Source organism: Sinocyclocheilus rhinocerous, unplaced genomic scaffold (assembly GCF_001515625.1).
Source record: "Sinocyclocheilus rhinocerous isolate Xijiao unplaced genomic scaffold, SAMN03320098_v1.1 scaffold2117, whole genome shotgun sequence".
Taxonomy (NCBI): Eukaryota; Metazoa; Chordata; class Actinopteri; order Cypriniformes; family Cyprinidae; genus Sinocyclocheilus; species Sinocyclocheilus rhinocerous.
In genome coordinates this window covers 314358-329781 of record NW_015626361.1, presented here as the reverse complement: position 1 = coordinate 329781, position 15424 = coordinate 314358, and the positions used below count along the sequence as shown (strand labels likewise).

Genomic DNA, 15424 nt, shown 5'->3' with positions numbered 1-15424 from the left:
GGAACATTTGAACTCAGTTCAATCTGGATTTGATCGCACCGCCTGTAAATTACAGCGTTGAACAGACACAAGGGGGAATTGAGACGGGATTTGCCCTCAAATCAGTTTTACTGCAACAATCGGGGTCAATAAAGAGACCTGGAGTCTCAGCTCGAGTCCTAAAATCCGAGATGGTGAGAGGAATAGTTTCAGTCATCATTTACTCACTCTTATTCTTTCAAACTTGTAAGACTTTCTATCTTCTGCGGAACACAAAAGAAGATATTTTAAGAATGTGTGAACTCTTTTTTTGCCCTTACAATGAAAGTCAATGGGGTCCAAAACAACTTATTGAACAGACAGAATGTACTGAGACATATTTGTTTCAAAGAAGAAAGGTTTGGAACAGTATGAGGGAAAATTTTTGGATCAACTGTTCCTTTATGTCTGCTTTCATTTGCCTGATTTGGCTCAGTTCTAATTGACTCTCAGGTGAATCGATGAATGAAATTGGTATAAAACAGGGATGGAGACATTGATGCGAGAGCAGAGGGAAGGAAAAACATTAGAGTGCAAGTATGCCAAGTAAGGGTGGGGGGGGGCAGGAATAAATAGCCCTCTGGGATCTATTCTTCTTGTTCAGCGCATCTGCCAGGGGCCGCATGAAACCCAACGCCAGCCAGTGAGCATGTGCAAAGCCCTGAGCCCAATGGAGATTTATTTCGGAGTGACTTCATGCTTCAGGTGTCACCCGCACCTCTCAACCCTAGACCATCAATCCACAGAATGGACTGGAGCTCTGATGTTTATTCCAAAATTTCCCTCAAAAAGGTCATTGATTTGGACCCAGAACTGTGGTGAAAGAAACAAAAACGCGTTTCAAAATGTAACAACTTGCTCCACCCCTGAAATGAAATCAATCAATCACCTGGATCCATTCTGATACTAAACGGCCACTTTACACCATCCAATCATTTCCCTGTGGACTTAATCAAGTACCGCCCTATTTTTATCTTAAAGTCTTGATTCGCTAATAATACATCAGATTATTGCACTAAAATGGATTGTGAATGCTTTTTCAACTTGGCATCAGTGCATTTTTGCTATTCTGAACTTCTGTTACATCTTGTCTTTCTCTAAGCAGCAGAATTGAGCTGTTTCGTTGAGCAGTCTTTTCTAATATCAGACTGTTTTAAACGTGAGTTTCTTTAAAGTGGTGCTGTTGTATAGCGTGTGAGCGCGTGGTGTGTTTTGAAGAAGGCTCACAGGAGGCCGATGCTTTTTCGGCAGGAGACTGGAGAGATCTTCCTCTCTCTCGAGCTCTGAATCGACAGGGTTCTGCTGTCTGATCCTCGCTCCACCTCTACCTCAGCCAGACGCTCTTATCAGACACAAACACATCTGCCGTTGCTCTGCACACACACAAATGCCTGCACAACCACCGTCCATATCCTTTGGACCACCATGAGAACCAATCAAACACATATAAACACACACATTCACCTGGAAATTTAAAAATGTATTTTTAAAACCCACATGTACAGCAGTTCTATGAGGTCCTTTGAATTGCATTGCATTTTAATTACTTTGATTAATCACTTCCTTAACCTCAAATATCAATTCTGCATCAAAGTAAATGTTGACATATTTTTTAGTGATTTTACTTATATTTTTCATCTATATACAGCTATACTGATATAATGTAAAAAAACGGCTCATTAAAAGGATGAAATATTTCTTATGATAATAAATATTTTAAATAATTTTAACACAATGTAATGAATATAGTGAAAGCATTAACGTTTAAAGATTTTTTGAAAAAAGCAAGCATGAATGTCCACCCATAAACCTAGCCCTCAGTGAAGCATAAGGAGATCGTATGAAAACCTATTACTAAAATCTTAAAAATTCATTTGAATTCATCAACAATTTGCCAAAATGTAAAATAGTTGTGAATTCCACTGAGAGTGAGCATTAAAAAAAAATTTTTTTAAACATTATTTATTAATTAATAATATATTAAATGGTCAAGTTTACACCAAATTTACTTTGTGTACATTTTGTCAAACAAAACTGTTTGCCTTGAAAAATATATATTTTAAAACCTTTTGTTAAAAATTCTTATACTTGATGACTACTACTCCACATGACATTTTTAGAGCCATTAAATTGAAAATGTTTCTTGAAAATGTTATAAATGTTTTTCAAAACTAAATGGAACAAGCATGAATAGAAAGTGTATATTTCTAGGATCTTGACAATATATTTTATACTAAATTTTTTCTTTGTCTTTACCGTGAACATTCTTATGTGTCATTAACTCAAGTATGTCTTGGAGAAACTGTGTGTCGGCACGTGTGGCATAAAGGGACCATGGACCCCGAGTGAGTGATGAAGGACTGTGTGTTTGCTGTAATCTTCACTGCAGACCCCTGGGGAGCCCCGAATGACGTGGTGGCCCACGGTGAGATTATACTGCACTGCGCTGGAATGGGTGGAGAGAACAGGATCCATCAGTACTGTCAGCGCCCAGTCCAACAAACAACACCCAACATCTGACCGGCACATATAATATTTTGTGTATTTTACAGTCATCAGCATGTATTAGGTATATACATGATTTACTCTCACTCCCATAAATACTCAATGACACTCAAACACACACTCCCTTGCCATTTACAGTGAGAATGTGCCACTCTTCACCTCACCTTAACAATGTGTGATTTCTCTCTCTCTGGATCTCACAATTGACCCAGATTTCACTCTCTGGTGTTCCTGCACCCACACATAATCGCTTTTGTTTTATGCTTTTGTATTATTTTCATACTCAAAGCCTTTAAGCTTTCTTCAGACAAAATAACATGGGAACGTGTGTGCTTTGAAAGCTCACGTTATATTCCAGACACAGTCATGTCACCTACTGCTTTTCTAATCAGCTGCCGGTGCTGACCACGGGATCATGACTGATGCCCCATCTGAAGCCCCATCTCCCTCCCGTTTCTACTTCCTGCTGCTTCACAACCACCTGATTTCATATTCACTTTTTATCTAAAGTGTCATTAATTGGATTAATTGTAGAATGAAACCCATAGAGGAGGAAATTACAGGGTTTGGGTGGGAATTAATATCTCACACTACAGAACACACACACACACACACACACACTCACTAGCAGCACACAGACACGTGTGGCCTAATCTCAAGATGCAGTAGTAAAATGAAAATTTATGTGGCAGTGTTGATAAGAGCAAAGGATTCTTATCTGAGTCCAAGATAAATGCTGAATCTTTTGTGCTGCCTTTAAAAACTGGTATTTTTTTCAGTCTGTTATGCTAAGAAGGTGATGCAGCTGAAAAATGAAATTAAAGAAAGTAAAGATGATGAGACGTGAATAGAGGAGGATGCATAGTGAATCATATGGATATATTTGTATGGAACAAACGAGGAGGTCTGTAATACTTGGATCATTGCCATTCATTTCAAAATTCAACATGCATCCAGTATTTTGCTCATGTGCATCCAGTTCTGGACATTATTTGGAGCCAGTCACTCTGGAACCGTGAAATACACTCTCCGAAAAAAGGTACAAAAGTCACTGTACAAAAGTCTTTGTACCTTATTTACCACTAACAGATACATCTTAGTACCTAAATGGCACATATTGGAACCCTTTGAAAGGGTTCTGCCCCAGTGACACCTTATACTTTTTTTTCTGAAAGTGTATCACGACATATCTCCTCTTCTGAATTGTAAAAATCTGGTATTATTGGCTGCTGTGTGTCTCTAGTTGAAGGAATGTTTCCTGTGTCCTGTTATCTTCATTGTGGATAGCAAACAAAGGATCTGGAGAAGGTCAGCTGAGCATGAAGTCACAAGCTGATATAGCATCTGTTCAAATGTGTCTTTCATACTGAGGAATGTGAAACTGTGATTGAAGATTTGATTTTATATACATTTTTATCTCTCTCTTTATTGTGAGATGCTTGATAAGTGGTCAAGATTGGTCAAAAGAACCAAGCTACTGTCTAAACAACTGAGGTTAACTTTTACATCACATGACCTTTCTACTGGATTGATCTACTTAGTGAAATAAAAAAAAACATAAAAAATATTATAAAATAAATCCATAACTGTGTAGAAAACATAAAAATTTGAGTTATTATTCACTGATAATATATCATGTTGTCTTTCACAGAAGAAATAAATATACTGTAGGGTTGAAATAGCATAAAGGTGAGTAAACTATGAAAAAAAAAAAAGTTAATTTTTGGAAGAACTAGTCCTTCAACCTTGAACAATGGATTTTTATTAAAGAACATACAGTTGTTGAAACTTCTGGAATAACGAAATTAATCATGGTTAATTCATTTAATACACCAATACTCCTAATTTATGTTAATGAAAAAAAGTGTTTGAAAACAAGCAGCTTTGTCATAAATGCATAAGAAATACCAAAAATAACACCAGTCACAAAGGTTGAGCACCACTGTTCTAGAATGATAACATGTAAATGTGATAATGTTTTTTTGTTGTTGTTGCAATAACACGGTAAGTTAATGAGTTGCACGCCGACACATTTTGGAACGCAACGTACGTGCGTTACGTATATTCCTGTCTTGAAAATCACATTACACGGCAAAACCGACTGTGCAAATCAAAAACACACATAAAACGATTCAATCATAAAAAGCAACACACCATGAAATGCCAAGCCCTAACAAAACACACAAGACAAACACTTGTTGTCACAGACGTGTTGTCACAATGTTTCACAATATAGCATCCCCGCCGGTGACGAGCCTGCATGCTATTGGCTTTGATCTCTGCCCATCATCTCAGGCGCTGATTCATGTGGTGAAAGCACTAGCCCCGCCTCACAAAACCTACGCGCTGATTGGCCACCCGGCGCGTCCGCGTCGCGCATGCAGCCAATGCGCTGGAGACGGGTCGGGCGCTCTCGGAGGTTCCTCAGAGAAAGCGCACTGGTGGCAGTACGGAGCGGTAGCGCGAGCTCAGTACAACGAAGAGAACCCAACGAGTCCACATCGTGCGACTTTAGCGAAGGGAGAGAAAGAAAACGAGAAAGAGAGAGAGAGAGAGAGAGAGAGAGAGAGTGCGCCTGCATCTTAAAACCAGCCGTTATATCTGGACAGGGTCGCCGAACGAGGGATTTGATCAGCACCGTTATTTTTCTTTTGTGTTTTCTTTCTTTTTTTTTCTGGAGAAGGATTGTGAGCGTTTGTGTGCAAAGATGATGGTCGGGGAGATAGAGGTGAAGGAGAGACCGAGGCCGAGTCCCGACTATCTCATGCAGTTATTGAACGAGAAGAAGCTCATGACTAGTTTACCGAACCTGTGCGGCATCTTTACACACCTGGAGAGACTCTTGGACGAAGGTACGTTTGTGTAAACCTGAACCACGAGTGTGTATTTGGTGTTTTGCAACTTCACAAAACTATCTGTTTTCAGCGAAGGAGACTCAAAATGACGGTTAAGGTTTCTTTTTTAAAGTAGACTTTGCGTTTTTGGGTCTGATTCTAAACGGTTAAACCGCTTTGTACCGTAATTTACCGTTAGAATTTCAAAGTATTTTTCCCCGTCAGTTCGCGTGTGAGGGTCGCTAGCGCTGTTAGCAGTCTGCTAAATCCACAACTTTTACACGTCGTCATATTTACTAACTTTCACTTATTTACAATCAAATGTAAGATCTTTTACGAGTTTATTGTTTCTCTAAATGTTTATTTTGTGTTGTAAACGACATATTACTAGGCGTTTCAACGGTTCCTAACTTTTTTTTGGGGTGTGAGTGGCGTTAGCCGAAGTTAACGTTAGTAAGTTAGCTGCACAGAAGAAACTTCACGTTTATTTTTCGATTGAAATCGCATTATTACATGTTTATTTATTCGGGTATGAAAAAATGTATATCTGTACTCAACACAAAGGATTTAATCAGAACAATTAGCTGTTTGTTTGCAGATTAAGATTTTTTTCCCCCGAGGCGTGCAGTTGAGTTTTGCATAAATGCTCCCTATGGAGAGAGGGTGAAAGAGAAACACATAAATGCCTATACACAAATGTGTCAATAGTACAACATAAACCACTGTTTTTAATCCCAGATTTTTTTTTCATATAAAGCTTAATTTTTACCACACAACCTGAGAGAGGGAGTAAGAGTCTGCGTGACTGATATGCAGCAGGTTTCTCTCTTAATGCAGTTTGAGTGTCTGCACCGTCACTCACGCGCTGTTCGTGTCTGAAATGCATGTAGTTTATAGTAAGGCATTAATCTCTTTCTGTTCCGTTCCGGAGAGGTTTGAATCCCCCCTCACACACATATCCAGTATCTGTCTGTATTAGTTTCATGAAGTGCACGAATGCTCGTGCTATTGACATGCAAACACGCGGCTCTGTTTATCTTGTAACAAAAAGGGACGAGCTGCCGCAAAATCTGCCGCAATGTTATCCAATATCAGCTTTGTTTGCGCTCGTATTCTCTCAGCTTGTTGCAAAATCACACTGTGCGTCACCGGATAAACTAGTTTGGTTTGACTGATCACAAGTCCACATTCCGACACTCAACCCCAGGAACCACACTTTAGATTGGGAGTTTGGTTTTGACTTTGTCCAGACGCACAGCTGAACTTCTGCCAAGTTCCGGACTTGACTTTTCTTTTTCTTTTTTATGTTCAATATGGATGGTTAAAACAAAAAATATTTGTTGTTTGTCTCAATATTTTGGGTTAATTTAAAAATACTGTGGTTAAATGTAAAAAATGTTTTCTATTGCTCTTTGTTTTAAAAACATTTTTTTATTCTTATGCAGAATAAGACATGCAACATATTATTTAGTATTCTATGCAGTAGGGATGTAACGATTCACTCAACTCACGATTAATATGGATTCACTTTTTTTTTTTTTTTTTAATTATAGGATAAAACTCGTTTTAAAGGGATAGTTCTGAAAATGAAAGTTCTGTCATTTATTCAATGAAGAATGTTGTTAACCAAACTGTTTTGGTGCCTATTGACTTTAATTATATGGAAAACAACAACAGCACCACATTTTTCAAAATAGGCTCTTTTGTGTTCCACAAAAGCAAGTCTAGAATAGTTTTGGAAAGACATGAGGGTGAGCAAATGTCATAATTAAAATTGTTGCTAGAACTATCACTTAAATAGTTTAGTATGTTGACTGTGATGAGCTACCAAGCTATAAAAGTTCTTACATCTACAGTAGGACTCTTTCCTCTCTTTAAATATGTAAATGGCACAGATGTGTTTCCTTAAGAAGTCTTCTTGGTCCTTTAGCATCTCCATGAGAGAATTCTCATGAAGATGTGTGCTCTTGACACCAAACAGTGAGGTGTTAGTTCCTCCTGCAGTGATACAGCCTCATGTTTGTGTATCTGGACTCATTCTGCTCTGTTTACCTGAACTTTGCTCTTCTCTTGCTGTAATCAGTTCTCCTCAATCCACTCAAAAATGAGCTGAAACCGCAGAGGACAACTTCATCCTTCCTTTTTTTTTCTCTGACACACATTTCTTTGAACACACACATGGATTGGACTAGGTGTAAAATCTCTGCTACGCTCAGCTAAATTTGCATACTGATTTGGCTATGCAAATGAGCAGCTCAGGGTGATGTGGGCCAGTCGTGTATTTGTAACGGTAAATACTCCGACTTAATACGTAGGGAGGGAAATTTGTACAGCTACACACAGCGTCTGCTATCTCTCCTGACCTTTGCTTTACATCAGACTGATATGGGTTTTTAAATGCCTGATACTAATGTCTAGACAGCAGCGTGATATAATTAAATGAATAATATTTATTAAAATCCGAAAAAGTGTTTGAGGATGTAAGATGTGCAATATTGATTGGCAAAGCTGGCGGTAGTTTGTGGCGCTGAACAATTTTTTCTGTTAATCAGACAACATTATTGATGTGAATAATCACAAAATTGACAGATTGGCTGATGTGTTGGTCTGTCACGAGTTTTAGAAAGGACATGTGCTCCATCTTGACTGTGTATTGCACTGATCTAAGATCAGGTTTCACTCCAGATCTGTGCTGTCACAGGTGAACAAGGGTGAGAATGCAGATTAGCTGAAAAAGGCATTAGCAGAGATTGAACTGAGAAGGTTAGACAGATGATAGTATTTTAGGTACTTCATTAAGCATTACTGTTATTACTGTGGTGTGTTCAATTATGCGTAAATAAACCACAGACTTGAAAGCTTTTCAATGCAGCTTCACACATTTTCTGCTGGATGAAAGAAAGACAATGTGTGAAGGTCTGGAGGTGAAATGTTTCTCTGAAATGGCTTTCTCAGTTGTCGTCTTGTAAGAGTTCTCATGACAGCTGTGCAGAAACGCTCATAACTCGAATGGATTGTGTGTGTTTGCAGCTGTTGTCATGGCAAAGGAAAACCAACACCCTTACGTCTCCCTCGTCACCCTTTCTGTTCCCCACACAAGACAACTGCTCTCCCTCCCTCTCTCCACACCGTTCGAGTGTGTGTGTCAGGCTGACGAGAGAAAGACAGGTTTGCAGCGTGCTTGTGATCTTCAGAGGTGACCCTGAGGGTGTTTTTAGAGCTGTCTTTGATAAGTTAGTGGCAGCTGAGTCCAGTGTCAGAACTCAATGCAGGCGGTGTTCAGAAATGGACACAGCGATGGAAGTAAAGAGTCAAGGTTAAAGATCTTGATTTTTTTTCACGGTCATACAGGTTGTCAGGAAATTATTCTGTCTTGAAATGGTTTGTGTTTTCTGTGGCTCTGACAAATATGTGCTGAATTTTCAGCAACCATTACTCCGGTCTTCAGTGTCACACGATCCTTCAGAAATCATTCTAATATTCTAATTTGGTGCTCAAGAAACATTTCTTAATGTTGTAAACAGTTGTGCTGCTTAAAATTTTTGTGGAAATCATGATGCATTTTTTTTCTGAATGAATAAAAAGTTCAACAGAACAGCATTTATTTAAAATAAAAAATCTTTTGTAACATTATAGATGTCTTTACTGTTACTTTTGGTACATTTTAATGCATTTTTCGTTAGTGTAGCTGCATTTATGATACAGTCCTCTGGAATAAATATAAATCTTGATTCTGATTTGTCAGTGTATAAACTGTACAAGTACCAATTAACTACAACCATGAAATACAGTACTCTAAAAGTACAGTAATTTAGATGAAGCATTCGTATTTGAGGTCTTTCCAGGTGCTAACAGGAAGTGATTCTTATAGGCTGGGACCTGTGGGACCTCTTACAGCATCTAGTTTAATTAGCTAGCTAGATCCATTAGCCTAGGTTCTCTGCTCGAGCCAGGGTTCAGTAGATTGAATGTGCAGATAATTTTATTCTCTCTATCTTTGTTTCTCTCTCTTTTTCTGTGTCCTGCTGGGCGGTGATAAATTGGATAGCAGGAAGAGGTTGACAGGGTTAGCGCAGGGAATAGAGGAGTCTCGCTGGTGTGTGTGTGTGTGAACTGGCCCCTGACTCGGCCCTTGTGTGGCCCCTGATAAAGTCATGTCTCTGTGTGTCAGGCGATGCCCCTTTATCAGGTGGTCTCTCTGACAAGCACAGGGGTTTCTTATCAGACTGCCCTGCCAGCACCACTGTCTGCCAGACACCGCACAGACACCAGCACACACCCTTCAACAACTTTTCCATCCATGTACAGTGAAGAATTTATTTTGTTGGTTCAGTTGTAGCTCTCGTTGAATCAGATCACAACTTCTGTTTCGCCACCGTAGCTGGGAGCATGATAAGCTGAAGCTGATGCAATGATTCAAACACGGTCACTAACTTCCTAACTACACTCATGCTCATGTGCTTCCCGTAGGAGGGCTTTCATGGGCCAGCTCGCACAGGAACAGGCTGATTCAGTGTTTTTGAAAGGGGAGGAGTCCTTTTCATAAGAACAGAAAAACAGTTTCTTAACAAAAAGTCATGCTTTATAGCATGAGGCAGCGTGTGTGTCTGTAGTTGTACTGTGGTTAGGAGCGGTTGGTCTTTAGCCTCGCTCTCTCGCTCTCTCTCTCTCTTCATTTTGTAAACATCTTAACATTTGCTCTTATCAGGCATGCAAGATATTGAGTTTATGAATCTCTAACTTGAGTTTGGTCCTTTTGCAATTACTCTTTCTAGAGTTTGTGAATTGCTGTATTGCATTATTGTAGGTCTGTTGAAGTTCAGCTCCATTAAGCAGACACATGTTCCCGTGGGGATGTGATGTGATGTAGTCCAGGCCAGCTCTCCTACTGGAGCTTTCTCACTGGGTCACTGACAGCTCTCACCATCTTGAATGATCATATCCCATAATGCCTCATCTGTGCGTTTTCCAGTGTCATGCTCTGCCCTGTTCACATCAGTGTGATCCAATGCTTTTGTGTGACTGAGACGCATAAGAAGGAGGTCTTTCTCTCATTTTCACATTTACATTGGGGCGTGTGTTCTTTGTCCTCTCTCTCTCTCTCTCTCTCTCTCTCTCTCTCTCTCTCTCTCTCTCTCGTTCCGTAGTTGGGGGAAGGGCCTCACCCTTTCACATTCCACAACTGCCTGAAATATTTCCACACCCCTTCACACTCCTCTTTCATGCCATTTCTGTGCTGTTTTTCTCTGTTTTGCAACCAGCAGCTTGGATACACTGTGTTTGCCTTTTCCTCTCTCTAATTGAGCAACAGAGGAATTGTTTGGCTAAATCAGACAGTATTCCTCAGTGCTCATCTACACATTCATTAAGCAATTGTTTGTTCTGTCTCTTTAAATGCTTTAGTTCGGCGTAATTATGATCACGCTTATTTCTTTTGGGCTGGAAAATGGTCCTTAAATTGATCTACGTGGACCGTGGCCTCAGCCAAAGGTGGTTCTGTTTGACTGTCTCACCCTGTGATTTCAACTATTCACCTCCAATTTGCTCTCAGCAGCAGATAGGAAACACTCCAAACCAATGTGTTGATTCTTTTTTTCCTCCTCCCTGTCTGTTTTGAGTGTTGCCTAATAGGGGTCGACTGATATGTGTTTTTCAGGGCCGATACCGATTATTACAGATCAGGTAGACCGATAACCGATATTTTGAACCGATATATATGTCTGGTATAAAAATGAAAATTAATGTCAAAATTAAGAATAACAAGGGCTCTGACAAAAACTGCCTTCCCTGGTGTTGGTTGAGTGTAGTACTCCCACACTGCACTTCTTACTCTTGTCTTCCTCGGTGCATCCATCTGCAATAAGGGTAATATAAAGAGAGAGTTAAAAGTGGGGCCACTGTATGCTTCTCGATTAAGCCTTGTTAAACAGCTAAAAGTTAAACGGCTTGGGGAAATGTAAGTATTTGGCTTCAATAATTTACATGTTAGAAATGTATGTGTAATAGCATAACCTCTCATAATTCCTCATTAATTTTTTTCTGATGACTAAAATAGGGGTCGACCGATATGTTTTCAGAAAATTTTGGATGTCATTTTCATTTCATCTTGCATGTAATGTCTGAAAGCAGCGTTTGTGAGCGGAGCGCTGCTTTGTGTACAGCGTTACCGGGGAAACCTTGATCTCTACCACTCCAACAGCGCCTCCTGCTGGCAGAGAATGAATTTGCATATATATGCGGCCACAAGTCTGGGAAACACTGTGCTAGTTTTACACAAATTAAACTGTCAAATGATCATGAAGTGACTCTCAGAGGGAGGCAGAGCAGTTCTGGAGATGTTGTTAATGTATTTATGTCCTAAAGTAATGAGACGAAAGAAGCTGAAATCACCGCGAGCGTCGCACACTTTGTATGTGTAGAAAAAAAAAACCGCGCGTCTGTGCCATTTACATACACAGAGACACACAGAACATGCAGGATTCATATTTAAATAGTGGTTTTGCGGCTTAATATTTACAGATACTAGTCCATATCGCGACTCTTAAGTGTACTGACCTACTTTTGATTAATTCATTCAAACTTTGACAAATTCCGTGACATTCTGCGTCATACAGTATATTCCATTTATATGACTGGATTACGCGATTCCGTCCACATTTTCTGCATCGCGGAAATCATAGATAATATTGAGGTGTTTTGCAACTTCAGTGTAACGTTAGTGGATTGTGATTTATTGCAACTTATGCAATGTCTGCTGCTGCCTTACGTTTGAGAGACAACTGATGCGTGATCACTGAAGCAGCTCCAGTTAGCAAGCGCTTTCGGAGTGAGAGTGAATTTCGCATTGATTGGTCGGACTCGTGACTCCCAAGAAATCAGATGGGCGGTGGGCGGAGATTGCTGTAGGCCACAGAGTGGTGAGTTCTGACAGGCTGCATCAGAGCCAAATAGCGCGTTTCAAAATTAAGTGATTTTATCAGCGAATTGGTTTTGAAACTTACCTATAATCATAAAAATGCTTAATATCGGCCAGGCCGATTTATAAAAAAAAAAAAGTAAAGCCAGTTCCGTGATTGGTAGTAAATCGCCATCACCTGCTTTCAGATGGAGCTGCATTTAATACACAGAGCCGTAATTCACTGACAAGCTAGGCAATATCGCGCTCATAATCAAATGCGATTCATCTGCGATTATGAATGCGATATTGCCTAATGAGCTGTGAAAAAGCTCAGTACTAAACAGTCTCTCGCTGTCGGTGCTTGTAATGATTTTTGCGTCTTTCTCGGACAGTTTTAAATGATTCCACACTGCCGACATGTTTGTTGCATTAGTGTGCGCCTCTATTTGATCGCGTCACGTCATTGTTCGGTACAATTTATTCGATCTTTTCGCTTATTCGGCTGAACATGAAAGAGCTTTTGTTGCTATTTTCGGCCGAATAATTTCGGTTGCCAAACATTCGGTGCATCCCTACTTAACTGTGTGCGTGCATGTGGCTTTTGGGCCTAAAGAAAAATAGGATGAAAAATTACTGCCGTCTTGGTTTCCTTTCGCGCAGCACAAAAATTAACCGAAGCAATGCATACTAGGCTACTTGTTGCACATATTTTTTTTTGGAGATGCATCGATCGATCGACCAGGGATTGAAATCGGCCGATTTTCCTCATGATCGGCCCAGATCGGTGACCGGCCTATATGTTCTGTAAAAAAAAAAAAGTTCATATCGGCGGCATATTCGCAGATACCGTTATATCGGCGACAGGCTCATATCGGCCAAACAATATATATCGGTCGGACTCTAATATATCGGCCAAACAATATATATCGGTCGGACTCTAATATATTAGAGTCCGACCGATATATATTGTTTGGCCGATATGAGCCTGTCGCCGATATAACGGTATCTGCGAATATGCCGCCGATATGAATTTTAATTTTTTTATATATATTGTTTGTATATATATATCCTAGCTATAGCCTAGCTTTATTAGCCTATGCTTTTCTCCACTCGCAGAAGCGCTGCAGGTGCGTGATGTGATATGATGACCATGTGAATCCTCATGTTCTGTTGTTTGCTGCTTTTTGCGCATGTAAAATTAATCCCCTGAAAACAAATGTTAGTATTTTTAATGGGTCACAGACACTTTTCCTTTCTAATTTAATTAAATTTGAATTTAAAATAATCTTGTCAGTTAACGGTTAATACTCGGTTAACGAGTGTTGGTTGTCGGTTAGGAGAAATAACCGAAATGAACATCCCTATTGTGGACAGACAAACTGCTTGTCATTGGAATCTTGTGTCCTGTCTAGTTAGGACACTAATTCCTCTGAACACGCAGTAGCGTTCCAAAATACATTCTTCAGCTTTTGTATGTTAAAAAAAAAAACAACACGTTATCATTGTGAAACCAAGAAAAAATAGTCTAGAGCAACCATTGATTATTTCTAGAGCACTTAACTAGACTTGTGCCGGTATTCAGTAATGCGATATATCACGGTAATGAATATGCACGATATTGTTATCGTGGGCACTTCTAAATACCGTGAATAATTATATATTACAAATTATTCAGAATTTTGAGTGCATTTTAAGAATACTTTTCCCATAAACTGGTCAAAATGCACAATACCGCTGTATGCTGCGTGAAAGACGCGTGCATACTCTGATGTAAAAGTGAAGCACATGGCGGAACATGTGAGAGACGCTCTGGATGAAGCGCACTTTCACTCTTTGACAGCAGATGGCGCTAAACTGCAGAAATAATAATAATAATAATTCATTTAAATGCAGCCGTTACCCCGGAAACCCTGTAAACAAAGCAGCTGCACTACTTTCTGTTTCTGAATCGTGTTTAAATGATTTAAACAGCCATTCAGATTTGTGTATTTGCTATGATGTTCATCACAGCGCCAAATACTTAAATATTTAGACTTAATAGGCTATTTATTTTCAAACTTTTTTTTACATTTTAATCTGGACTACAACATGCCCTAGATATTGTTTGAAAGTGTTTTGATTCTTTATTGTTCGGTCACACTTTACATTAGGGCTTCATTAGTTAACATTAGTTAATTCATTAGTTAACATAAACTGCCAATGAAAAATTCTTTTGAACATTCATTAATCTTAGGTATTCCAATATTTAATAACACGTTGTTAAAATCTAAAGTTGCAACTGTGTTATTTAATGAGCTAACCTGAACTAAGACTTGTATTTTTTAAACAAGGATTAATAACTTCTGTAGCAAATGTTGCTATTGCTCATTGTGAATGTTAATGCATTAACTAAGGTTAACTAATGAGGTCTTATTGTAAAGTGATACCTATTGGTCTTTATAGTTCTTTTGCACTTTAATCTGTGTAAAACTTTTAACTTTATACATTTTTCTGTATTGCTTTATTGCATTTAAATGTTCAGTTATTTTTGTTATAAGAAAAGTTATTAAACCTGTTATACTGTATTATGACAGCACTTTTTTTTTTTAAACTTAATTTCAATATCGTGATAATACCGTATACCGTAATAAAAGCATTAGCAATTAATCGCAACATGAAAATTTGATACCGGCATATCCCTACACTTAACAGATATGAACAGCTGTTTCACTCTGGGCTTATGATTGAGTGTGTGTGTGTGTGTTCTAGACTAAACTGAAACCGACCATTCACTGAAGCTTAGTCACCTGTTGTAATTTTAACATTCCACTACACCCAACTGTGTGTGTGAGAGAGAGCGAGGGAGAAAAAATTCTGTTTCGCTGTGGATATTCTATCGGCCTCCATCAATCCCGCTGCCAAACACAAAAGAGAAGCCACCACCATCCCTTTGCGCTACACAAAGCTTTGTCTTTGTCTGCTATCTCTTCGTTATGCTGCTGCATTTGTGCTCAGTTAGCTCTTAAATGTGTCAAAAGCAAAAGTGCATCATGGGAGAGGAAGACTATGTCACGACTGCGCTTTGTGAGAAGGGTTAGCGTTAGGGCTGAACGGTTAATTGCATTTGCGATATCGCGATATGAAAAAACACGATTTTTCAATCGCAGAGACTGCGATTACACTCGGTCAC

General features: G+C 39.1%; 1 protein-coding gene across 1 annotated transcript in view; it reads left to right on the top strand.

Moving 5' to 3' along the window:
• The first annotated feature begins 4899 nt into the window (after positions 1 to 4899).
• Positions 4900 to 15424, top strand: part of LOC107711937 (protein quaking-A-like) — a 100676-nt gene continuing 90151 nt past the window's right edge. The window contains exon 1 of the mRNA XM_016517035.1: positions 4900 to 5375. Coding sequence (XP_016372521.1) covers positions 5231 to 5375 — 145 coding nt within the window. The 5' untranslated portion in view covers positions 4900 to 5230. The remainder of the gene's footprint in view (positions 5376 to 15424) is intronic.